Source organism: Antrostomus carolinensis, unplaced genomic scaffold, assembly GCF_000700745.2.
Source record: "Antrostomus carolinensis isolate BGI_N321 unplaced genomic scaffold, ASM70074v2 scaffold3992, whole genome shotgun sequence".
NCBI lineage: Eukaryota > Metazoa > Chordata > Aves > Caprimulgiformes > Caprimulgidae > Antrostomus > Antrostomus carolinensis.
In genome coordinates this window covers 43,797-71,282 of record NW_010299308.1, presented here as the reverse complement: position 1 = coordinate 71,282, position 27,486 = coordinate 43,797, and the positions used below count along the sequence as shown (strand labels likewise).

The window sequence follows — 27,486 nt, the reverse complement described above, 5'->3', positions numbered from 1 at the left end:
TCTTTTCCAACCCAGTCTATTCTATGATTCTGTGATCATGACTGACAGTTTCATAGATTGAGAAGACAACTTCTACCTTTTGGTCAGTTGATTGCATCCCTAGAAACAAAAAGCACTGTTGCAATGTATCATGACTGTGATATAAAGACTTGCCCGTTCAGCTAATTACTTCTAGTTGGTTTTTTTCAGCAATAATTGATAATTTCTCAGAAAATGGTTGCTGGATGAGTGTTTTGTCCCAACATTTTCGTTATCTTCCTTAACTGGGTTCCATTTCCTTCTGATGCAACTGCTGCTGGGCCAACTGGCTGCATTCCCCAGTGTGTTCTCTATTAGTTGTGTAACATCTGATGTATTTCCGTGTGTGCTCAAAGACATAAACTAGATGCCCAGACAGCATGAGAAAATACAAATTATAAAGACAAGAAGGGTTCAGGAATGAGCCTAGGGGCTGAGGAGAGACCTAGGACACATGCCATCTCTGTCTAAGCTCCTTGGCAGAATATAAACAGGTTAAAAGTTGTTCTTGTAAGTTCTGAAGTGCCTTCAAAAACTATACAGTGAGTTCTAATTGGAAGACAATGTTTATATTTTTCCTGTAACAATCAGAACAAAGGAATATTAATAGCCTCCTGCACATTGTAACATTTTCTGCATAATGACATTTTGCAGACGTGATATAATTTTCTGCCATGTGCATTGGGCCATTAAATGAGAGATCTTTAAAATTATCTCACCAGAACAGTTCTTCTTTCCAAACAACACCAAAAGAAGATGAGATCAAAGAATTTCATAAAAGGCACTTTTCACAGCTTATCTGTCATCAAATGAAGGTATTAGGGAAATGGCCTGAGAAGGTTTTCCTACTTGATACCCCTTTTGAAGTGAGTAGAACTACAAAACACGCCATTTCTGCAGGGGATTCCAGCTGTGTTTCTCCCTTGTACAAGAGGAAGGGCACAAAGAGTGTATTACACCAGCTGACAGACTTCTGGAGTCCCTGCACTCAGGGCTTGCTTGGGCTTTTGGGGAGCAGACAGGGATCAGGGGTTGGGGTTGCCACCTCAGGGAGCAGCAGTCCTTCCCAGAGCTCACTGTGAAGCTCATAGCTACTAACACTGCAGCTTGGGGCAGACTGAAAGATTTGCACCAACTCCCAGAAAAATTGAGTGACAACAGAGCACATATCTCTCCAGGATAATTTTGGGTTAAAGATTTTCCCAAAGTTAGAAGTCTTTTTGCTTCAGTTAATTTCTAAGGTTAGATGGTGGGGATCAAGCTGATAAAATGGCAATGTGTTTGATTTGTTCTGCATCTTCATTGCATGGCTTTGGCTAACAAATTCCACACATTACAGCATTAAAAATTTAATCCTGATCTAAATGCCATCCGAGCTAAAGAGAATCTCACCACTAAGCCCTATAGATACTGTATCAGAACATTACATATTATATTACAGGTGTCACAGAAAACATTCACATATGCAAAAGGCGTATCATTAGTGACTGAGAAGAACAAAAAACAAAATAGTAATTCTGTTTTAAAGTGGGAAGAACCTAAGAAAAAGAAAATGTTTGCACTCATATGATAATATTTTAGGGACTTAGTAGGAAATTTTTGTCTATTCAAGAAACTCAAGTAAAGCTAGAATTTTATCACATATTCTCAGTGGGTAAAATGACAACTCTGTGCAGAGCAGACTGACAACTCTCCACCTGCCATTTCTGTGCTACATTGGATTAGTATGAGCCTGATACATCAACTAATCCAATGCATAGTAAATTTCATCTGGATAGTAATCTGACAGAATTCATTATCTGACAAAACATTAGGAAGACTGTATTCAAACATCAGATATTCATAAATTATACAGGAAAAAGCTCTGTGTGAGGAACATAACCTTCATGTGTTATTCTTATGTATATATGATTGTTAGTTGCAGATTCTAGGGTATAGATTTTATTCATATCCATACTTTATCATATTCCAAAATTTAGGATACAGATTAAGACCTGTGTGTTTCAAAACTGATGTTAAAGTCAGTGGATTTTGCTGGTCACAGTAATAATTAGAATCTTTAAATAACTGAAAAAATAAATTTTTCTAGAAGCATTAGTGCTAAGGGGATAACCAAATGGTGCATTTTTTCAGTCTCTACAAATTTGGGACAGACTGGCTTCTCTTCATTTTGAACAGCTCTAGAGTATTGTTGGATCTGTCTTTGGAAAAATCATTAAACAAGACTTCCTTCTTGAATGCCAGTCTAGGTAAAACCTAATCATCCCTTGACATTTTTTGAAAATAACAGGTGATGTCCATGAGGTCCTGGCTGATGTTTCCTGCTTTGAATCATACATAGTTTGGTGACCTACTGCTGGCATATAGTAACTCCCTCACCCCTAGCCAGGCAGTTTATCTCAGTTTACATACACTAGCCATATTTTCCTTGTTGAGCAGCACTATGGGATGTGTTAGGGCCATGAAAAACATGTTAAAAACCTCATTCTGTTCCAGTATCAGTTGATATTCCACAGGGAAGCAACATAAATCTCCCATGACAAAAGCAACATACCAAGTCTGCTTTATGAAGATTAGAGGTCTCAGACAAACATCTTGCTTAAAAACCCTTTTCCAGCAACTCACATTATAGACGAGTAAATGCTACAGTGCAAGTCTTTACAGCAACACGGTGTAAAGGTTTTGAGAATCTCTGTACTGATTGTGTAAGCACTGTTCAGAAACTAGTTGTATTCGATTTGTAGCTTTTTCAGGCCCTTCACATGGTATGGTAGGGTAGGGTATAGGAAGCTTTTTTCCAGAATTATTCCTGTGTCTCAAGGAGGGCCAGCAATTCTTGAAACTGTTTTCAAGACTTTAAAAGTGGTTTTTATGCCACAGGCTCTCAATTGTCATAATGTCTGGAGTCTCAACAAACAGAATAGAAATATTTTATCAGTTTTGTAAAATCAAGAAAAATAAATAACCAGTTCTTTGTGTGAGAAACAAAGGTGGAAAGCACTGAAGTGTTTCTCTGAGGGTAGTATATAACTTGCAGCACAGCTAGGGATCGGTATTTTGTGTAAGGTAAGCACAAGAAGTAATGCAAATTATTCGGAGCAGTGAGAAGAGTTTCCAGTGGTATTTCCTATAAGTGCTGAAATAGACTGCCAGTGGAGCTCAAGGAATTCTTGTCAGTAGTGGTTTTTAAAGAGCTGATCGGATTAATTTCAGGAACTGATGCAATTTTCAGCCTGCAAGGCAGAATATGTTCAATGAATACTATTCACTACTGGCTTCTACTGCTGACGAGTCAACTGAGAAGGGACGAGAGCATTTCTGGCAGTGGAGTGCAGATAAACCCACGTGCCCTCCAACTGACCAGAGCAGCAGAGGCTTCTGCTTCCTAGGTGTTTGTGGGCCAAATGGAGTCCACTCAGCAGGGCTGTTCAAGTTCATGGTTAGATCACTGGTTCACAGGGCCCAGAGACTGTCTTGTGACATTGAAAAGGTTAGTTCCCCTTGGCTGAGGTACACCTGATCCTTGCTGTCAGCTGTGGGATAACCTAGATGACCTTACAAGACTTCTTGATTCAGTTTTGTGTGGTTCTCTGACTCTCTCAGGTCTATGTTTTAACTTTGAAGTTGTTCTTTTTTCAAGGGCAAAAAACTAGATTTGAAATTGAATACTGGGCAAAGCTGAGTAAAACTGAGCAAGTCCTTAGCTGTAGTAATATTCACCAACTTGAGAGAAATTTGAAGTGTCTAGTTGACAAAAAAAACCCACCTTTAATACAAAACCTGAATGCGTGCATTTTTTCAAGTAGAAGATGCAAATATCCCTGTGAAATTTAAAATAGCAGTTCCTATGTACAAGGCATCTATTCCAAGAAATGTGGGATTCAGAGAAATTGTTCCCTTCTTATTTGGAACTCCATGAAAGCACTGATACAGAACAGGAAAAACAACACAATTAGCCCTGAGTATAAACACTGAAATCAGAGACAGATAACGTGTCCTAGTGTCCTGTTGAAGATTGTTACTCTAAACTTCTAAAAGGAATCAAATGAACAGGAGAGAGCTTTTTGTTGTTTTCTTTAATGTTGTACCTGTTTTTTCTCTTGTATTTGATTTGTTCCTCCTGATGCTGTGATTGTGGAAGATGAATCTGCCATTGTAGTTAGTCATCTTCTCAGGGTGTTGAAGGTTTGTGTATAGTCTTGTGTACAGTGTGCCTGTGCAATTTCCATCAGAAGCAGGAAATGTTTATTCAGGTTCTGAGGGGTGGGACAGTGGCTGTAGTTTTAGGTAATTTTAAACAAACTGTTTGAGCATCCTGTTTAAATAGAGTTAAGTAATCACAGTTTTGTACTAGTTGAAAGAGAATGCCATACATGCATGATATGAATAAAATATCATCTTACAGAGCATACCAAGGTTGTGATCTATTTCTCTGACTTCTTATGCAATAAAAGTTGTATCTTTGACTTTTGTTTTGCAACCAGTTTAGTGGCTAAACGTCTCGCATTATGTAACAGCACTCTACTAGAATATGAACTATTTTTAATTTAAAATGTATTTAAATTAAATGCATTTAATACACATAGTAATTCCCTTGATATTTTCAGTAGCCTCTGGAGAAATCTAATACAAATACGATGACTTTCTGAAATTGGTAAGAAAAAAGTATATTCACACAAATAACTTAGTTTATGGACCTAGTGAGAATTGGGAACAAGTTATTCACAGCTAATAGTATGAAAACATAAGTGAAGGGAAAAAATGGTAGTTGGAGTAGGCTGGTAAGAGTTACCAATTGTGAATTTTACTTAAGGAGTCCATGTTTGATATGTTTCCTGAATTCTCTGGTTTTAAGTGTTGTAAGGGTTGAACTGGAGACAAAATTGTAGTGAAAAGATTTGTTCTTGGGCTTGTAGCATGGATGCACATCTCAGATTTGAAAATGGGAGACAGATTGGATTATTTATTTTTGTCTTGTAATACTTCAGTAATGAGGCTGTGCTGAACACATATTGGGTCCCCCAGCTGGTAGGAGTCGTTTGAAATGGAAAAAAAAAAGTTTGTAATCTTCAGATTGTAGTGATAATTGTACTTGGCCTTATGTCAATCAGAGGATTGTCTTTAAGCTGCAATCTAATGTTAATGAGATTTTAATTGGAAAACAAACAAAGGACAGACAGGTTAATGGCTGATAACAATTTTAAAAAAAATCTTGTGAGGGCTACACAATAATTAATGTAAACAATACATCAAAGTCTTTCTATGTCTAAGCTTTCATACAGGGTTTACGTAGAAGCTTGTTCCTCAACAATGGTGTTATTCCACATCTAAACAACTAATAGACTGTATAGTGTCATCTGTTAAATCAAAACTGATTGGCAAGATTATCTGGTCTTACTAGTAGGACGGTCTTGGTCATTAATCACACCTCTCCAAAAAGGAGCTGGATTGATTCTGTTATGTCCTGGGAGTTTATTACTATTAATGTTTCTGGAAAATGTAGACACTGTGTCCAGTGGAACTCATAACATCTAAAACCAAGAAAATATAAACTTTTAGGAAGTGCACATCATATATAGGCTGGTATTAACAAAATATATATAAATAAAACTGAAAATCAGAGAATGGTTTTGAAGAGGGAAGGTTGTGGTAATAATCAGAATTAAGTAAAGGATTAGTTAGAAGGATTTACTGTAGAGCTAAAGGGTGGCTATTTTGAATATCAGGGAGGATGAAAAACATTTATTAATTAATAAATTAGGGCACAATTAAAGAAGTGGAATGAGAGAGAAGATGAAACAAGATTTCTAGTTCAAGTGACAAATGTACTTCTGCAGATAGTGATAGGGACAGAGACTAGGAGAGATGTTGCTTTTAGAGTCCAGTTTTGAAAACATAAGGCATGCAGGTGAGAATCTCAGTTAAGAAAATCAAGAGGTGAGACTGGAATAATAGACATGTTAAGACAGGCAGTTATCTTTCCAGTATAATAGTTAAAGCCATAGTCAGAAAATACTATAGAAGTACAGAGTGTAGTTGAACTTCTTTTGTCTTGACTTCTAGCCTGTTTATTCCATGTCTGCTTTGCTTTCAAAATCTCTTACCCATGCCATGCTCTCTGCTCTGTTTTTCTTTCCATTTATTATTTTAAGTATTCTCATTCAACCATACCTTCTGAGAAATTCAAGGAAAAGCAGGTATGATTAAGGGCTAAAATAAACCCTGTAAAAGAATCTAATTACTTCAGAAAATATATTTGCTTACTTTGCAGTACTTTTTTTTTGTTGCTTTATAGATGCCAAGAGAGGATTAATCTATAATGTCTTTGTTTGTGATTTTGCCTTTTATTTCAGTTTATATAATTAAAGAGTTCCCAGGACTGCTTTACGTTTATTTTGTTCATCAAAACATACTTCTCAAATGTTATTAAGATGGAGTCCAAAAATGATGCAGTCCAAACCAAGCCCATTCAATTTTCTCTTGGAACACAGTCAATGATAAACTCATACCTTGTATCTTATTTTTAACTGAGTAAACACTGTCTTGTCCCTTAATAATGCATAATTCTTTAGGGTGTTCACTCTATATTCCCCACTTCAATATTTGAATATAACCTGGTGATACACGTAGCAAGATGAATATAATCAGGCATAATACAGTTGTTTCGCAATTACTGTTTGAGGATGAAATCCCCTCTGCACTGAAGTCACAAAGGTCTCGTTGGGTCACTGTACATGTCCATACATTATGACAGAAAGGAAATACGGTTTTAGGAACATGAATTTTGATCAGTAACTTTTTGTGAAAGATTAAAAGAGAGTTTAAGGAGAAAAATCAAAATAGTGTCTCTGTTATTGTTGAGATTATGGGAATCAGGGGAAAAATTGATTTACCAATCTCAGTTCATATTCATAAAACATTCTGTCTTCTGATGTATCATCTTTTCATGTCAATTTGAGTCCCAGCTGACCATGTCATTGTCAACAAAAAACAAGAGTAGTTTTAAGAAAGTAGTTCTCATAAGGTCTGAGTATATTTCATCAAAGAAGATGGTGTGTTTTAATGTTGAAACTCTGACCTGCTGTGCATGTGTATGTTGTGCATCTTACTGTTTGCCTCATGTTAGTGGGTGAGAATTAATATTTTTCCAGACTCATTGTAAACAGAGAGCGGAACTTTCAAACTATTTTTTTTTTTTTTCCTGTGAATTCTCATTGGGAAACTGAATTGTTCACCCAAGAAAGCTAGAAAAGTAACTTGAAATACCAGTGTATAGCAGAAAAACTCAACAGCAGAGCAATTTCAATCACTGAGCTGTTAATTCTGGTTTTTAGTAGGTATACTTGTGAAGAGGCAGTCAACTAAGCTGCAGAATCTGCCAGAAATACCCCTTCAAATTGAGAACGGGATGTGCACAATAAGGAAGATGTGAAAGAGGATAGGAGAGTTAGCACTTTCCAGCTCTGGGAACAGAGCTGCTGCTAAAGCTTTTGTTCAGACTGTCTGATGACAAGATATTCTGCTAAATGACCTAGGTTAAATTTTTGGTTGGCTAAAATGGAAATGTCCTATACAGGACTGAACCAAAATAAAAGAACTTGACATTTGACCTAAACACAGTTTCTGATAGTTAGAACTGGCAATTACGCATATGATGAATGTCACAAAAAACCCCATTGGTTCAGTTTGGATCAAATGTAGAAGTAATTAATGTAGAAATGGTACAATGTATAACCTGGCATGTTAGGAAACGACCGTCATCTTAACAGTTGTGTAAGCCAGCCTTTTCTTTTTTGTGCACCATCTCACTGGCCATGGAAGAGTGGTGGTATCAGCACTGGGAAGCAGCAACTCCCAGCTCAGTGGTAAGTTGAGGATGAGCGTTCAGGAGTCTATATCCATGTGAGATAATCTAAGGCAACGTGTTGCAAAGGGACACTCGTACCGAAACTGCTCTTTGGAGGTGCTCTGTCTGTAGTGCAGTGATGAGGAGCCTAATGAAGGACAACGTCTGCATCATCTTCTTAGGGATGTTGTATCCTCTTGTGTTACATTACAGTACCACTATAGTTATGCTTTTGACTGACTTTATCGCAAAACTGACTGCATTTGGTGTTATCCTTAACTCTAGCTTCTGAAATTCTAAGAGAGTCCTATCAGATTTTCTTTTAAAAGTAAAGCTGCAGTTCTCATCGGTTCCAGAAAGAAATCAAAGAGGCTGCACAAGGACCTGTATTTTTGCTTAAAACCAGCAAAGAAATTGATATTTAAAGGCTACACTAATGTCAAGACTGCACTGTGATTTTGAATGTTTATTATCAGCAGTACTAAGCATTGCAAAAATAACAGATGCGTGGCTCTGAAGCTGTGCTCTTTTGAGTGTTTGATACAACCAGAAGCTTAGTAGGTTTTCCTTACTAGGGAATGGTAACAAAAATCTTGGAAAATGTAGTAAAGCTGCTAGCAATGTTTTACCAAGAATGCCAGTTCACCTGGATCCTGAAGTTGATCCAGGCTGGCAGTTTCTGTGTTCCCAAAATACAGGGGGAAAGGCACAAGGTTTTTTTCTGCATCCTCTTTCTGTAATCAGCAAAAAGCAGACAAACATTTCTAGCCTCCTCCAGGAAGCACCCCTGATAAGTGTAACATTTAGGCACTTAATGAGCAGGATTAATGCATGTGCTTAAGTTGAAGGATATTTTTAAGAGCTGTGCATTGAATCTGAGCTGTAGAGTGGATGATTAAAGACAAATGGCAAACATGAATTTCTGGACTCATATATATAAACTATGTAATCTACAGGCTTGGATTCACTTGTGGGAGGTTAATTAACTTCCATCTTCTGTTGGTTTTGCTTGACCAAAGCAATCATGGAATCATTAAGATTGGAAAAGACATCCTCTAAGACATGATCTCATGTCAACCCAACACCACTAAACCATGTCTTGAAGTGCCATGTCTACACATTTTTTGAACACCTCCAGGGATAGTGACTCCACCACTTCGCTGGGCAGCCTGCTACAATGCTTGACCACTCTTTCAGTAAAGAAATTTCTCCTCATATCCAGTCTAAACTTCCCCTGGCACAACTTGGGGCCATTTTCTCTCATCCTATCACTAGTTACTTGAGAGAAGAGACCAACACCCACATCACTACAACTTTTTTTCAGGTAGTTGTAGAGTGATAAGGTCTTCCCTCAACCTCCTTTTTTTCCAAACTAAACAATCCCAATTCCCTCAGCTACTCCTCCTAAGACTTGTTCTCCAGACCCTTCACCAGCTTCTTGTTGCATCTTGTTTCCTTCAGTCTTGTCTCCTTCAGTGTTGCATCTTGTCTCCTTTTCTTCAGCCCCACAAACCAGACAACCATTAGCTAGAGACAAACTGCAGTGTGACGTGGAAGTTGGAGAGGGGCTCCCTGTGGTGTGAAGTCCCATGCTTACACACCTGTGTATGGTGTGACCAGAGAACTAAATGTTTGTGTCACATGAGCCGAGCTAATGCAGGGTGAGGAGTATAGGCTCAGATCCGTTCTCCACGTCACATGAGAATTACCTCCACCTCTGTCTAAACTCCTGTGCATGTATATGTAGTTATTTTACAGTAAGGAAATAAAGAATCTGGAAGTACGCTTACAAACCAAGGGTGAATGGGCAAAGAGTTGATGATTTAGGGCTCCTAGTACAGATTATGTAAAACTATGAAAATCAATAAGAACCATTTACAAAAAATAGTACCTGCATTGTATCAAGTGGATGTGTGTCATTTCTTTACTTATGCCTTCATCTGCATTGTCAGTCTATATCATAAATGGCTCAAGATGCCAAGCACACATTTAGTTTGCTGGTCTTCTCAGTACTATTTTACCAAGTGCTTAACTTCTGGATTTTTTTTCTGAAACACACCAAAATGTGATGATCACTTAAGAATCTCAGTTGCTGTTCTCAGGTGAAGTTCATTTCTAGTTCTCCGTCATGGAATAAGGATTGAAAACTTGAACTTTGAAGTGATAAGCATCAGAAGAAAATAAAATTAACTTGATATGTATTTAATAATTTAGTTATATTTCATTGTTTTATGAGATTTTGAGGCAATTCAGAAAGTCATATATAAGTGTTTGGGATTGGCAGCACTGGTTTCCATGGCTTAACAATTCTAATTCATTTTTATGTGATTTCAGAAAGATACTTTGCAGACCAAGTAGCTAGTAAGAAATAAGAGAAGAATAAGGAGCCTGAAATTTGCCCAGCAGCCCTTTAGTCGTTGACAGAATTTGCTTTATTGCTTTCTTGTTATGGCTAATTTTTAAAAGAAACAGCATCATTTAAGTATCTCTATTTTTATATAAAATTGATTATAATTCCATATGGGGTTTTTTATGTGTGGAGATTTCTGTATGTGTTGTTTATTACTACATTTTGATTCTATTCCCATTTTTCCATTTCTCATTTTGAGACTCTTTCTCATTTTCTTTAGGTTTGGGGGATTTTGGTTGTCAGCATTTCCTTTTTCAGAATTGTAGCGTTCGTTTCTTTCATTTCTTGACGCAAATGCTGCAGTCACCTAAAGCGTAGCTGCAAGCAGTCCTTTGTGTAACTCAGAGTAATTAGCTAAATAGCACTGTTTAATTAATTTCAGGACCGCCTCTTTTTCGTCATGGAATATGTAAATGGAGGAGACCTAATGTTTCAAATCCAGCGCTCACGCAAATTTGACGAACCTCGATCCCGCTTTTATGCAGCAGAGGTCACATCAGCACTCATGTTTCTTCACCAACATGGCGTCATCTACAGGTACTTTTTTTTTTTAATCAAAAATAAAGTATTCTTGAGGCTTGGGGCTGGTTTTGGCTGAAATCCTCTGTCTCTTAGCAACCAGATTTAGATTAGTTGTTTGTTCCAATTTGCTTACATAGAACTTTTTTTGGCTGTTTATCATTGAGAATGTTAACATTTGAATGGCCTCTGCAGCAGTCGCCAGCTGTGTGTGCCAGTTTTGTATTATAGCCCAAATAAAGCGGTTTTGAAAAAGCTTGGCGCAGTGCGACCCAGAGGTGACCTTGCTGCAGATCAGCGCAATCTCTTCACTTTCCTCTCTGTGCCATAGATTTCCTCTCAGTTTTTAACTCCCTGCCACTTCCTAAGTTTGTTTGTCCTAGTTGTCTCCACTCTGATAAAATCGGGATGGTCATTTGCAATGCTTTACTTGTGCCCCTTCCTCTCAACTGTTTGGGTGAAGGCTTAGTCACCAGCAGGAAGTGGCTTTTTGCAGACAATTTTGATTTGCTTGCAAGTGTCTCGCATGTATTTGAACCTCCAGCCCCCCTCCCAAATCTCTAATCTTCAACACCCATGCACACACACACAAAAAAGTGCGTATTGTTGTGCTGTGATGAAGAATGCTTTTAGGGATAGGCTTTTATTATCAAAAGAAAGGAGTCACTTTGAAAATTTCACTCTGATGTCAATGCATTTATTAAGTCCTTTATTTTGTCATTTCACCCTTCCTCTCTCTTTTTATTTGTTTTTAGCAGCCTGTCATTGCTTGTGATAAATTCAAACTTTCACAAGCAGACTACTTGACAGGATTTGTGATACAGGTCTGTCCTGTCTTCTAAAAATTCTGAGTTCTGTGGATCTAACTGAGTTTTTATATTCTCTTCAAATTCTCACTCTCTTTCAGGTTATCAGTTTTGATTTGGGGTAGTCATCTCAGGGGCAGGCAGTCTTAGATTTCTTGAGCAGAAACATCAAGATGAGGATGTGGAATTTGTCACATCTCTGGATTCATGTTAAGGATGCTCTCAAGAGTATTAGAAATGGAAAAAAGTGAATTTTAAATGTTTAGTAACCAGGACTGAGAGGTAACTTACATCAGAGGCCATTGGCTTTCCCACCAACTGGGATTCAAAGGAAAACTTCTCAGAGAAGGAGTCTCTTTTCCAGACACATCACAAACAGCAGGACATTGCATCTTCTGAGGAAAATCAATCTCTGTGAAAGTGACCTTTCAGTCAAAAATACAGTTTTCTTTAGAAAACTTTTTTGCTATCTGCATCTCTTAATCTCCACTTTTTATTAACGCTGGTACGATGTTTGCATACTGGGCTGGACTTTCAGCCCTACCACTTTGCACAGGTTTTGTTTTCAAGTGCTGAAGATCCAACATTTCTTACCTTTGCTGCCAATATCACATTTCCTATTTGTGGTCTGCATTTATTTCCAAAGCTATCTATATGTACATTTAGATAGTAGAACATGACAACTTCAGAATTTATAAGTATCCATCGTAAGGGAAACAGACAAGATTGGTACTTTAAGTGGAGGATTTGGGGGATTTTTTTCCATAAAAAGACTTGAGCTAATTTCCTCTTCCTGAAAACTGGAGTTTAGGCACTTTGTAATTCGCAGTCAGTTTAGTGACTTCTGTGAACCAGCGAGAAAGAACTGGCAAAATTACCTTCCCTCTTCTTTATATGAGTGTGCATTCATTCTCCCTCTTCTCTCCCTGCTCCCATCCTTCGACACACATACTCTTCTCTCTCCTCTCTTTCTCTTTACGCCCTCTTTTCCCTTGTCTTATATGTAGCTTCTGCTGTGCGTTGGCTCCTAGCTGCCCTGAATCGCTCTGTGTGCCTGCATTCTTTCTATGACTTTTTATCGTCAAAATGCTTCAATTCCAAGAGAAATATCATTCTGATGAGACAATGCTTTGTAATTTAAACTTTACAAGATACTCTCAATTTCTGATGAAGAGATTATGCTGACATGTCTTTGGCATGCTACAGTAAAACACTAAAATTGTAAATGGCGTGTTATATTGGGTGTGTTATCAGAAAAGGCAAAAGAAGAAAAATCACGAGTTGTAGGATGAAAGCAGGAACTAAAAAAAGCAACAGGAAGAACATTAGGAATATATTTAGTTGTATTCTGCTTTGACACAGGCTTTTGGATCTGGACATAGTTATGCCTGTAAGAATAAATAATTTTCCCAACTGGGGCATACTAGGAGCTTCAACAATTCATAGAATTTATATCCTAGTTACTCTATAAAATACGAGTAGAAGGAAGAACTCAGAGAACTCAGAACTCTTTTAACTTATCTTAAAAGAATCATAAGAAAATAACACCATTCATTCATAGTTTGCCAGGCCTTGGGAGAATGTATTTGTTGATGTCAAGCATATTGAACAGTTGTCTTGCGCAGAACAGTTTTAGCCTGATTATTCCGTACCTCGCTGCATCATTTATTACAATGTTAAAAATGCATTGAGATCAAGTCATACCTTTACATCTCCAAAGCTCTTACTATCTGGCAAACAAGGAAAGGAAAGTGGGGAAAAGAAAAAGAAAAAGAAAAAGAAAAAGAAAAAGAAAAAGAAAAAGAAAAAGAAAAAGAAAAAGAAAAAGAAAAAGAAAAAGAAAAAGAAAAAGAAAAAGAAAAAGAAAAAGAAAAAGAAAAAGAAAAAGAAAAAGAAAAAGAAAAAGAAAAAGAAAAAGAAAAAGAAAAAGAAAAAGAAAAAGAAAAAGAAAAAGAAAAAGAAAAAGAAAAAGAAAAAGAAAAAGAAAAAGAAAAAGAAAAAAGAAAAAAGAAGAAAAAGAAAAACCCCTATGCTTCTGAATAACTACCAGTCATAACTACCTGACATGCCTTCAGGTATTTTAATAAAGAATACTTGTCTTCTGTGTAATTATATCTCTAGAAAAAACATTGCAGTGTGAAATTAATGGTTATTCTCCAAAGTGGGAAATGCTGCTTGTGTGGGCAATACTTCAAGGAAAGTGGGGAATATATAAATAAACTAAGATGTTTGATGGAAATGCAGGTTTCAAAATAGTTGCTATACCTTCTGATCTTTTTTCAGCCATGTATGTGGAAGTATTTGTTTGGAGCTAAACATAGTTATATTTTTGGAAGTAAATAACTAGCTTTAGTTCATGCTTTGGCTTGTTGGTTAGATTTTTAGAAAGTGGTATGATGATACTAAATGATCATCTTTTATAATAACTTGTTTATCCTCATTTCCCCTGAAGTTCAAAGAGCAAGCTAGCTCCCTGTTTGGCAATAAAAGTTATGCTGTAAGTTCATATCTTTACAACTGGCCCAACAGTGTTCCCAGACTTGTCCAGTTATTTGTGTGCTCACTGGAATTACGTATCTTCTTTTTATTTATTGAGTTTATATTGGAAATAAATTATACATAAATTTGATGTATAAAGATACTGCTGTTAGTAAATGCATCTTATATGATACATAGACTTTAGGGTAATTTTCAGTGTGCCATTTTTGAGGGTGTAATGTTACTGTTGTTGTGTCAAAAACACTTCAACAACTTAATAAAAATATTTGCATTATCCCTGCCACCTTCCCTCTCATCTGGTATTCAGCTATTCAGGCACATGTCAAGCTGGGGCCTGATAATACAAGTAGAGTCAATCAGGCACAGTTTCTGGCAGTCGTTGTTGTTTGTGTTATTCAATTGCACCACTTTTTTAAAATGTATCCAAGCTTCGGGAATTAAGGGCTAGACTGTGAATCTCATTTCGCCTGTGAGCTGAACTGGACTTTGAACTGGATGATGAAAGGTTGTGGACTATGTTCACTGTCACCTGTCCCTGGAGTCTAGTATATTTAAAGTCAGTCATCATCGGCTTAATATATATTCTCATATAGGGAAGATGCACAAACTAAGTGTTCAGAAACTGCCAGTTCCATACTCCCCTCTTGTGCTGACTTTCAACATTCCTATGCACCTTCTGCAGATGTATGCAAATGTTACCTGTTCTTGTCTCACCTGCATTTCTTGGGCTAAGGACAGCAGTACCTGGGTGGGTGTCTCTGGGTCTTGTTGTAGGAGTTCAAGTGAGGTGACACAAGTGGCCCACTCCAGCCTGAAATACATATAAAGAACTGTTGCCTCCAGGCAGGGACATCAGCACTGGAATGGGGTACCACTTAATTAACATAAAGGCTGCTGTCCCCGGTTCATATTTGATTTAGGGAATAACTGTGAGCTACAAACCTTGTTTCAGAGAAGACCTGAAGGACCAGTACTTACATGTTGCATGACCAAGACCATTCAAGTGATTAAACCGGGTGCTCTTTCTGAAATACAAAAGAAGGAAACTGAATATACACAATTTCAGTTCACCTGAGAGGATGAAAAATATCTTATCTGGGAAATGAGTGTCACCCGCTTTGGGTTAACTCATTCTTCTGGTTTCAAATGTAAGGTTTGTGAGATGTTGCCTTCAAATCATAGAGCACCTGGTCACAGGGGAGTTCTCATTCATAACTATGGATTATCATGTTCCTCTGCAATACAAAGTAATAATCCAGCCTGTAACTTGCTGCAGCTTTCGGAGTCTCTGTGCACTCTGTAATTACTATGTTGGTCGTGATGAAGGATATATTAACACTAAATTGAGGAGAATGTGAGTATAAATATGCTGATGCCAATCCTTGAATACCTCCAGGCTTTTTCCATACACAAGTACCCTGAGAACTTGTTTGAGCACTAACTGAATTTTTCCTTGAATGATCAGTTTTCCTGGCATTCCCGCTTATCAGAGTAACTACACACCAGTGTTTCAGAAAGAAGAGATACCTAAAACCAAAAGCACTTTCATTAGTGTGTTTTTATTTGAAATAAGAATATTTAGAAAGTCTGACTTCACTGGCGGTTGTATGATTCAGTGCAACCTTGGCAGAGTAATGAGGAGTTATATTTACACTGATGAAAATGTTGTATGGTCAGTGGTTAAAAGTCATCATTCTCCCAAGTTACCTTACTGTGTTATTTCTGAGTGGCAGCAGCCAAATAAAATTCCCTTCCTCCTCTTTTTTTTTTTTTTTTTGGCTTTTTAAAATGCAAAACTAGACATGAAGCATTTTGGTATAAATTTGTTTTTCAGTATGTAAAGATCATCTTATTGCAACTCTAAACAGTCAAAGGTTAAATTGCTGCTTGAGCTATGTCCGTGAAGAAGGGCAAGAAAGACCTTGTACCTTCAGATAGCATATTCAGACCAAAGCATGGGAATATCCCGAACTCAAGTCCTTCCCCACCTAAACTGCCTGTTGCACGAGTTGACTACAGAGAAGTTACAGTTTGTTTCTGACTCAAGTGAGCAACAAACTATTTCCATCACCTTCAGTAAAAGCAGGAGGCAAAGAGTGAACTGCGCTGCTGCGTGTGTGTCTGAGTCCCAGTGTCCCCAGGGACTGCTGCTGTGCCACCTGACCAGTGCTCCTGGCTGGGTTTGCACCCCGGGCTGCATTCATACTCTGCTCTGCTTGGCCTAGTTCCTGAAAAGAAGCAGGAGCTCCGACAGGATTTTTGTCAGTGGCCTCCTGCCCTCTTTGCACTTTTTCTTGCTAGATCTATGCAGGCCAGCAGTCGTGAAACACATAAATAAGCAGGATATCTTCCCCGCAGGAAAAGGCAGTGGGCTGGGGTGGAGAGGAGCGAGGCTGAGGGAGATGAGAAGCAGGAAGAAGGGCTGGTTCCCAGGCTTCTGGCATTCAGACCGAGGGAGTCCACCCTGCCATCTGCCCAGCTTATGTATTGTGCTAAAGGCTGCTGTCGTATAGGAGAACCTTTGACAAGGTTTCCAGCTGTGGAAGGATGAGTAAAGGCTGTGGGAATAGGATATAAACCACATGGTCTTGCCAGCAGTAGAGTGCTTTCTAAATTTCTCCTGGGTTTGGAACGTAAGACAGTCCTCAGTTGGCTCTTGCGTGGGAGTTGGGTATGCGGAGGAGCAGTGCTGGGCAGTTAATATTTAGAAGGATAGAGCAGCACCATTGACCTCATTTGGGGAATGACAAGGTACTTCCAGGGGGAGTTCCCGGTAGCAAGGTCAGCATTGTTTTTTTGCTTCATGTTTATTTGGTGCAAGATTTTCTTGTTTAATGACCATTTGTATAGTGCTGTATTGTGTAAATAAAGCTATGACCTTTACCTTCTGATAACAGTATAAGAGCAAGTTAATGTTAAATGAGAGAGGGCAGGGAGTGGGAATCTGCCAGGGTTAATGCCAAGTTTACATTCCTGTGAGGGCAGCCGTGTTCCGGTAACGCTGGGTAGAAAGGGCAACAGCGCTTCTCAACAGATAATAGCAGTGAAATGTTACAGAGCTGATTTGTATTTATTTCTGGGTAAATGTCAGTGATTTTAGATTATTGATGTTTGTGCTTTTATTTTATAACAGGAAGAAATGTGTGTTATCTTTCTGCATTTGATACACAGAATTCCACTACAGCTGCAGCAGATGTAAAGCTGAAATGTACTGACGGAAGACAGTCCCTGTAGTTTTCCTAAAATGCTGAGACACAGCTTTGTTTCTACAGAAACATGTACACCAGTTCCAAACAAAATCATATTCTTCAAACCATTTTCTAACACAAGAAAGGGAATGCTTTTTGTTTTGAAGTACATTAAAATCCTGAAGGTCCTTCCTAACTGTAATTCTACTGCTAACAGACAAAAGCGTAGGACTGAATTTTGCTGTGCCCTTCAGTTGTGTTTGTCTTCAAACAATGGAAAATATTTCTATAACCCAGTTGCAGTGGTGTTGAAACTATGTCATATTAAGTGTGAGGCTTTGCCTTTTTGCATGCTATTGAATGCATCTGCCAAAGTTTCGTAGTAATACAGAGAAGTGCACAGCAAATGTGGTTCTGAGGCAATAGGCATTTCAGAAAGATGTTATGCTCTTGAGATGCAACAGAGAAGTTGGAGAGTAATGCAAAATGTTAGATGAAAACATGTAAGGAACTCTTTTTAATGTTTTTTAAATAATGATATTAAAAATACTAAACAACCTTAAAACAAAATTTGGTTGATACACTTTGGTAAAGACATTTGTGTACAACTTTTTTCATCTTCTGGTTCAAACCTTGCTACTTTTAGCTCAAGGTTTGCATTTATTCTCTTTTTAGCCCCTCTTCCCTCCTACTTTTATCTACCTCTTTGTTATAAAAGAGATTATCATTTAGACACTGCTCCAGCAAACATTTCTGCATGCAGATCACTGTACTCATAGACTGATTTTGATTCAGTAAGACTATTCATAAGTTTGAAGTGTGCAGCTTCCTGGATAATTTGGGACTTTGGTTTGACTTTTCAGATTGAAAATGTGTTTATTTTAAGGTAGAAAATCATGACATTTGAGAATGCAGTGTTATTAAAAACCACATGTTATTTTGCTTACTATTGCGAAAGGCTGTGAAAAAAATCATAATTTAGCCAATCTGAAAGCTAACATAACTGAGTTATCACTGAAACTCTTGAAAACTTTACAAATGTCCATTTAGCTGACAAATTGTATTTAAATGTTAGAAAACAGAAATAATAGTGTTCACCTGGAGATTAACTAAAATGTCCTAATGAACTAAAACAGGTAAAATACAGCCAGTAAGAACCCCAGCATTTTGGGGAGTGCATCAAAGTCTCTACTGCTACCAGAATAAACAGTGGTAGGGTTACATCAGAAGGACCTTGGACAGACACGGTGCAGTCTAACCAGGGGAATCAGAAAGTGGAACAAAATGGATCAGGTGGCTGTGACTGTGCTGAAAATGAGCAGAAGGGTGAGGGGTAACAAGGCCAGAGTCATAACGAGTCACTTAGCTTGCCTTCTTGTGTCAGAAGTGATGCCTGCCTCTCTCCTCAACTGTCAGCATTTCACTGAGTCCAAACAAGCAGCTCCTGAGAGCAGCAGACAGTTGCAGAAATACATTGTCTTCATCATCTCAGCAGCACTGCGTACGTGCGGAGGAGGCAGATGTGGAGCAGGGCTAAGCAGGAACAGCAGTGAGGCCAAGGCCAGCTTTTACCAACATGGGAGTCTGTGTGGTTTCTGCACTGTAATATACCCAGGGATGGATGGCACCAGGAAGAGAGACTGCCACCACCAATTTGAAATTTTTGACACCCCCACCAAGACCATTTATGTTGGGGATATAATGTTTTGTGTTCAAAAAAGTTCCTATGGTAACACCCAGCTTGTAAGGAGAAGCCCAAGCCGCACTTCTCACAATGTACATACCAGATGGGTCTTCACTTCTTGCCTCCTGCTTCTAGAATTTGTTTCCAGTAGTTAGTCATGCAAAACAACAGAGAGAGATAAAAAGTAAAGGGGAGAGGCCAGAAGTAATGCCAGTAATTACATGAGTATATTTTTTCTAGCAGACTTCAATTTCCTTCTGCTGTTGTATGGAAGTCACAGAAAATACTGTTCTTCAAAGCATGACAAATGCAAATAGTACATGCAGTTGTGTATATTTTTTAATGTAGATTTAACAGTGGCAGTTGTAAACGTATTATTCACAAGGTATTCCAGTCTTAGGGCACGTGATTGCCTCTTCAAGGGGAGGATAGGATGCAGTTGCTTCAAGAGTAGATGGCCAATATAGCAGCTGGTGTGGGTGCACCTTGGTATGAACCTGAGTAATACAGAAGCAGTGCCCTAAAAAATAAAAAAAAAACAAAACAAACAAAGCTTGATCATGAATAACCTGACTGAGGAACTTCATGTGTTCAAAATGTGGAATATTAAGGATAAAATTAAGTAGTAACAAATAAATATTATAGCACTTTACCATATATTTACTTGATTTATTATAGGGCTTCCAAGGGAGATCCTATGGTCTATGAACACCCATTTAAAAAAATGCCTAAATATATTATAACAAACACAAATAATGAGTCAGATGAAATTGCTATGGTCAATTAAGTGGGTAATGGATATTTAAAAGCTTCCAAACATCAATAAATCTGAAACAGCTCTAAAGGAGTACTTGTAGAACAAAAATAATATGCACTTAAGAAACTGCCTGAGTACATATTTGCCTACACTTAACCACCAGTAAGAGGACAGCAAGTGTTTATGGTACTGTGTACTGAGGGTATAAAAAGGCATACCAAATGTGTGCCAGTTCAGTTGTTGATAATCTGTAATAGGTCCAAAGGGACCATAACTATTATAAAGAGGCCCCGATTCTCATTTATATGAAAATCTTTAAATATCTGATAACATAAAAGGATCCTCAGATTGTGAATGGGGAAAGTAGACAGCAGCTCAGCAGTGTACCCCTTGGTACAAGGCTGGAGACAGTCCTTTGCAAGCTGGTTGAAGCTGCCTCTACCAGAACTCTCTGAGCTGGTTTCCACAGACATGGAGGGAGAAATGCCCAGGGTGGAGATCAGAGAAACCCTTTGGACAGCACTAGTTTTTAGGCAGGTTCTCTTTTCCCCTTTTGAAAATTCATAAAAGAAAAAGGAGGTGATGGAACAGTTCATTCCCTGGGAAGGTGATGGAACAGTTCATTCTGGAGGCCATCTATAGGCATTTAAAGGATAAGAAGGTTAACGGGAATAGTCAACATGCTTAATGAATCTGATAGCCTTCTATGATGGCATGACTGGCTGGGTGGATGAGGGGAGAGCAGTGGATGTTGTTGAGTTAGCAAGGCTTTTGACACTGTCTCCCATAGCATCCTCATAGGTAAGCTTAGGAAATGTGAGTTGGATGAGGGGACAGTGAGGTGGGAGAAGAACTGGCTTGATGGCAGAGCTCAGAGGGTTTTAATCAGTGGTGCAGAGTCTAGTTGGAGGCTTGTGGTTAGTGGTGTTCTCCAAGGGTCAGTACTTGGTTCAGTCCTGTTCAATATATTAATCAGTGACTTGAATAAAGAGACTGAGTGTACCCTCAGCGAGTTTGCTGATGACACTAAACTGGGAGGAATGGCTGATACACTGGAAGGCTGTGCTGCCATTCAGTGCGGTCTGGACAGGCTGGAGAGTTGAGCACAGAAGAACCTGATGAAGGTCAATATGGGCAAGTGTAGGGTCCTGCACCTGGGGAGGAATAACCCCAGGCACCAGTACAGGTTGGGGGTTGACCCACTGGAAAGCAGCCCAGCAGAGAAGGACCTGGGAGTCCTGGTGGATGACCAGTTGACCATGAGCCAGTTAACGTGCCCTCGTGGCCAAGAAGGCCAATGGTCTCCTGGGGTGCATTAAGAAGAGTGTGACCAGCAGGTCCAGGGAGGTTCTCCTTCCCCTCTACTCTGCCCTGGTGAGGCCACATCTGGAGTATTGTGTCTGGTTCTGGGCTCCCCAGTTCAAGAGAGATAGGGATCTTCTGGAGAGAGTCTGGTGCAGGACTACAAAGGTGATTAAGGGGCTGGAGAATCTTTCTTAGGAGGAAAGACTGAGAGAGCTGGGTCTGTTTAGCCTAGAAAAGAGAAGACTGAGAGGGGACCTTATCAATGTTTATAAATACCTAAAGTGTGGGTGTCAAGAGGATGGGGCCAGACTCTTTTCAGTGGTGGCCAGCAATAGGACAAGGAGCAGTGGGTACAAGCTGGAATACAGGAGGTTCCACTTAAACATGAGGAAAAACTTCTTTACTGTGAGGGTGACAGAGCACTGGGACAGGCTGCCCAGGAAGGTTGTGGAATCTCCATCTCTGGAGATATTCAAAACGCACCTGGACGCTTTCCTGTGCAACCTGCTCCAGGTGAACCTGCTTTGGCAGGGGGGGTGGACTAGATGATCTCCAGAGGTCTCTTCCAACCCCTACCATTCTGTGATTCTGTAACATCCTGGAAATTCTCTGTGTAGTAATAACAACAAAATATTAAGTGACATTAGTGAGCTATAGCCTGTAAAGCCAGAGATAATTCAGTGACAAATCTGGTATAAGTCATCACCCTACAGCCTTTTCTTCCCTGGCTCAACTACGGGTGCTTTTAGTATAAACACAATCCAAGATGTAGGCTAAAATCCCAAAATCCTACCATAGAAAATGAGGTTTATTTTTCACACACCTTAATTAATAGGAAAAATGATTCTCATTTACAGTAAAAGCTCTTTCTGACACTAGAAAAGCAAAGCAATTTTACAGTGGAATTAAATTGTACTCAGTGTGCTCAGTTTAAGACTGTCAGAAGGATACAAAGATACTATTGAATGTTATTTAATGAATAAATTGAATTCATTCATTAAATCAAATTTAACGAAACTTTATGTAAAATAGTTCTTCTGTAAGCTGTATAATTAGGTTTCTTGCTCGTCTTTGCCCGTGTAACTATCTAGGAGTTTTACAGGATAATTTCTGATTTTGTCAGAGCATAGAGCCTGGTTAGCAGGTCTCTGAAGAGCGACCTTGTGGCTGGGCACATAAAAGTTACAAAGTTAATTCCTCAGTCTCAATTTTTTATTTTTTTTATGTTGACAAAATTGTTCAAGAACAGTCTACTTAGGTCAATAGTTTACATTATAATCCTACTGAAGTCAGTATTTGCATGCAATGGTTACCTAGTAAGTACCAAATGTTAGAGATTAAAATCATGTTTTAGTCTCCTAAATCCTGTATTCAGAACTGCCTCTGTTTTTTTCCTTTAGACTGGGCTATTGGGCTCTTCTCTGTAGCCCCTCTGTCTTTACAGCTGAAAGTTAATTGGTATAGTAATCTTTGCCAACCTTGATGTTGGCAAAAGTGAATACGCTGTAAATTTCCTAAGTCATGTCATGTTTTATTTCATGTGAGTAACTCATGAGTCATCTTTCCATAGCATTCATATTAATTAAAAATAGTGGAGTGCTTTGTATAAGTAGATTTTAAGTGATGATATTATAAGTTGGCACTACAGCCAAAGTAGCGTTTCTGAGCATGTGTTTTCTGGAGGAGACAGGGGAGGGCTGCGGGAACTACTTTTGAAACAATGCTGGAGCTGAAACTACCTGCACAGGAAAAGATTCTCTTGGAATGTTTCTAGCAGAGGTCGGGGGCAAAAGTAATTTGATTTCGGTACCCAATCATAATTTTAAGAGTATCTTGTAAAATATAGCTCTCTGTATTAACATATATAACCCTTTTAATTATGTACCAGAGCAAGGTGTGAAGTTGGAACCATCAATGCAAAGCACAAGCTTCTAAGACATCTGTCTGGAAACAGCATGAGGGGTTTATTTTAAGGATAGATCAACATAGAAGGGCAAGGAACTCCCATTTTTTCAGGTATCTTCTTCATACTTTACAGGCAAATAATAAAGATTCTTCTTAATTTTACCAGAATCCCTCCACTGCAGTAGTCGTCCATCAAACATAATAGAAAATTGTTAACTTTAAAGAATTTTGAAATGGACCAATCTATCTGTATAACACAATGCTTTTAAAAGGTTAAAAACCAAAATAGATCTAACTAATTTTGTAAGAATTTCTGCAGAAATCTGTTAAACTGCTGTTGACTGTTGCTGTTTTGATCCTTGATAAATGCAGCAGGGTTAGAAAAAGTTTTTAATTAAAAACCTACATACCCTTCCCATGTTCAGACCACGTGATTGTGTAAAAAAATGTTTAGGCATGTGAACTATGCTACTGAAATCAGAATAGAAGCAGAAATTATTAAAATCTTTCTTCTAGTGATTCTATATAAGTAAACATTATGTTGTAAGCAACATTCTTGCTGAATTAGATCATTTCGTTTATGCTATATAATTTATTAAGTCTATTCCGCATAATATTACATGCACCAGTCCCTGGAAAGGCTTTCCGTAAAAAAACCCAAGAGGTTGAACTGAGACCAAAGTGAGATTGGAAAAAATCAGTGTCTGTACAAAAGTTCACTGCAGAGTTTTTTTCCCTGACTAAAAAACCATTTTTATTGCCATGGAAACATGATAGGGAGCTTTAACAGGAGCCTGCTTACTGCTAGGAGCTGTTTGTTCCCCACTAAGGACACCCTTGGGAGGGTAGGGAAGAGAATTCTGATATATTTGTTTCCTTTATAAAAAGAAACACTGTATGTAAAAACCTTCAGCAACTCTTCTCCTTTACACTTTCTATGCATCATAAAGCTGCAGAGGGCCTTGGCTAGCACAGAAAAGGCACTGGAATGTCAGCTCATGCTGGCGCATTAATGGCTTGCTCCAGATATGCTCCCAGTCACCTGGGTTTGGCCATTTTGTTGTAAGTATCATGTTGTTGTTGCCAGTGTAAAATGTTTCTGTTTGGGTTTTTTTCTTTTAAACATCAGCTTTAAAAGTCTACAGAGTATATAGAGTTTGCTCAAAGAAATGAAAGAAAAAGAAGACCAATTCAAGTTATAAAGTAGGTTCCCAGTGTTGCCAAGTTTTCATTTTTCCCTGAACTTAATGGTGGTTCTACCTGTTCCTGATAGAAGTACAAAATCAGCGTTATTGAGGATGTAAAAGATTTGTACTACCTTTTACAAGCAGACTGCAGTATTTTAAGAGCTCTTTATCTTCACTCTGTGTTCTCATCTTTCAATATGGTGAAGGTCTGGTCCCTTGGCTGAAAAATGGGGATTTATGTGAGTGTCATTAGTTTTCTTTTGATAACGTCAGCTGAATTAAAAGAGAATGTTTACTAAAGTTTTGAAACTAGAAAAGGGGTATGGGGAAAAAGGGAGAACAGGACTTAAGATGAGCTTTGGAGGCCATCTGCTAGCATTCAGTAGCCTCTACTGTATACATCTGTGTTCAGGAGGTAGGTAATAAGATGGCATGATGAGTCAACTTTCAGTCTTAACACAGTGCTCAGGCAGGCTGGTCTTTACGTAACAGAACTGGACCAAAGCACAGCATTTTTCTTAGTAGCTGTTGGGAAAACATGGCATGCTTTTCTCTTCTTTGCCAAGTCAACAACACACTTGTAACTGGTCATTTCCAAGGGAGGTGTCAACTCTTGGGTTACATTAACAAGTAAAAGAATGTCATTTGGCAATCATGGAAGAAAAAAATACTTTTTCTCTAGAAGAATAGGGTCAGAGCACAGGACAGGGATGCTATATACCTTAAAATAGACAGTGGGATTACAATGTACAGGATTGGATCAAATTAACCTATGCTATTGTAGCTTTGACTTTTGTTTAATAGTAATTTCAAAACTTACACTCTTATCTTAATAGGTATCATGATGGAAACAATAGGCTTCTAACTGAGGGAAGTTTTTGGCCCAGTATTGTGACTATGAATGAAAACCCATCCCCCCTGTTGAACTTATATCATACTAAAATAATATTGGTATTGTTACACAGCATGAGGTTGATTGACCTTTAGGCTAGGGGAAGTGTGAGGCTAACAAGTTATATGCCATTGAAAACAATTATCTAAATCATAAATTCAAAATGACCTGGTTTATGCATCTATGATTTAAGGAAGAAAATTGCAAATGTGGGATGAGATCCAGGACTAAACATCTGAAAGAGAGAGACTAAAGTAGTCAACTTTAGTTGATTAAAGACATTCTGATCCTGTTTTTCTCTGGTGTCTTGACCTTACTAAAGTTCACTTACTGTGTAATGGAAAAAACAACTGGTTTGATAGCAAAATACAGGAAATGCCTTCAATCATGGCTGATTACAGTAGCAGCTTTTCTTCTGTTGTTTTCATATTTCTTTTAAATGCTCTTTCTATATGCCTGAAACAATGTAGAATAATAGTGCTTTAAAGCCCTTTATTTGGTGTGTCCAAGTAGAGCAATTAAGAGTCTGGGTTTTTCGTGGATACACATGTTGGGAATTTTTGCAGTCAAAGAGTGCCGTATGACATAAGTGAGGAAAATTGGGAGTTATTACAGAGCAAAACTTCAAAGCCTGGCAAACTGTGTGTGACAATGAGTAACAAGACAAATGAATGCAGGTCTTTTTTAAAAATCTCCCTTTGTTTGGCTTTCTCCCACAAAAATTGAAGCATTACAACTAATTTGAATGAAATTTCTAGCTGGAAGACAGGAAGCAGCTTATACTGAATATACACAGAGGTTCAGATTCATCTCACCTAACTTCAGGAATGCAACTGAAGCTTCCAAGTCAGGATCCTGCTTGTCCTGGAGTACATTTACAGTTGGTGGAGAAGGGTAGGGAGCTGCACAGCGCACATGTTCCGTGCATCATCCTCTCAGAGATAGCTATGGGATGGCTGTGGAGGAGGCCTGGGGCCAATTGTGTTACCCTAATGTCTAGTGAGATTAATCTGAGTCAGAATCCTGGAAAATACAGGGCAGAAAATTACGCTAAAACCAGAGCAAAATGTTTCAGAGCTCTAGTTACATTCATGTTTAAGGTAAATTTCAAAAATCGATGGAATTGTGGTTGTTTACATTATATCCTTTTATTCTGTCTTTCCTATTATCTGTATAGAGCAGTAATATATCCTTGTTGTGTGTTATTAAGAATTACAAGATTTCATTGCTGAGATGGCTGAATGAGAACTGGTACAGAAATGGATAAACGTGCATTCGTTGGCTGTATGGTTTTTCTATTTTGTGTAAGAAAGCTTGACTCAAAAATAGGAACGAGAAGAAAGAATTTCAGTCTTTTCAGTTAGCCACAGAAACTGTATGCCTGAAACCCAAGTACCCTTTTCTTTCTTTTTGCATAAATTTGTATTCCGTTGTTGTTCAAATGATACTTTGTCGTCCTGCCTACTAAGGTCACTGAGAAAAAAAGCCCGTTGCTTTTTGTTTCCAAAGAAAAACTTCTGAACAGATCCAAACTTAATGTGTTTGCTGGTAAATTTGCTTTCTAAGGTTCTGGTAACATTTTTTCAGAATTCAGTTTTCAAAACTTGATCTGACAAGTTTTTCTAGCTTCACATCATCCTTTCACTGTCTTTCATCAAGTGATTTTATCAAATAACGATTTGGTATTGTTTTGTTTAAAAGGATTATAGACATACATAGTAGGCACTTTCAGTTTGCGCTCCACCTAACCTATTGTTATAATAGGCAATCTTATTTTTATGTTATTTGAGATATAAAAATAAAAGCACAAAGCATTGAACCTCCCAGAGTAGAATACCGCAGCTTGAGTCAGTCCTTGGCTAAGCCTGGGGACCTCTATTGTCTTCAGTGGGATCACTGAGGTGTCAGTGAGGACAGGGTTTATCACATTTCATATTTAGTAATGACTTAACACATGGGATTTGTAGCAGAGACTGAAAAAGTAAATATCATTAGTGGTAGTTCAGGTTTCACCCTGTCATTCCCAGCCTGAAGATGTAGAGCAGTTAAGAATTTTTCAGCTGACGTCTTCAAGAAAAAAAGTTGGAAAAATTGTGTTTTCAACCAAAGTGGAGATGGTAAGAAAGAAAGAAGAAAATCCCTGAGAGAAGTGTCAGTAGCCTAATGTCAGGACACTCACATGCACAGTGGGGGACAGGACAACCAGGCAGCTCAAGCAGCTTCAGTTCAGAGCCAGTCTCCAGGACGAGGACACCATCCTGAGCACCAGGCCATCGACTGTTTGCACGCTACTTTGACAAAAAGCTTTGAACAGTCTGTGTTTTCACCCAGCGTGAAACACAAATGGTTTGTAAAATTTGAAGAAGCCTTACAAAATAAGAAAATCATTTGCTGTCTAGTTTAGCAGCAAGTTTCTGAGGCAGATTGTTTGTCCTATACAACAGGCCTAACATGAAGCCAGCTTCGTTCA

At 38.3% G+C, this 27,486-nt stretch overlaps 1 protein-coding gene across 1 annotated transcript in view; it reads left to right on the top strand.

Moving 5' to 3' along the window:
• The first annotated feature begins 3,265 nt into the window (after positions 1-3,265).
• The window catches only part of LOC104520932 (protein kinase C epsilon type-like), a 60,073-nt gene continuing 35,852 nt past the window's right edge, over positions 3,266-27,486 (top strand). Inside the window, exons 1-2 of the mRNA XM_029083684.1 lie at positions 3,266-3,508; positions 10,657-10,811. Of these exons, the coding sequence (XP_028939517.1) occupies positions 3,266-3,508; positions 10,657-10,811 (398 nt within the window). The remainder of the gene's footprint in view (positions 3,509-10,656; positions 10,812-27,486) is intronic.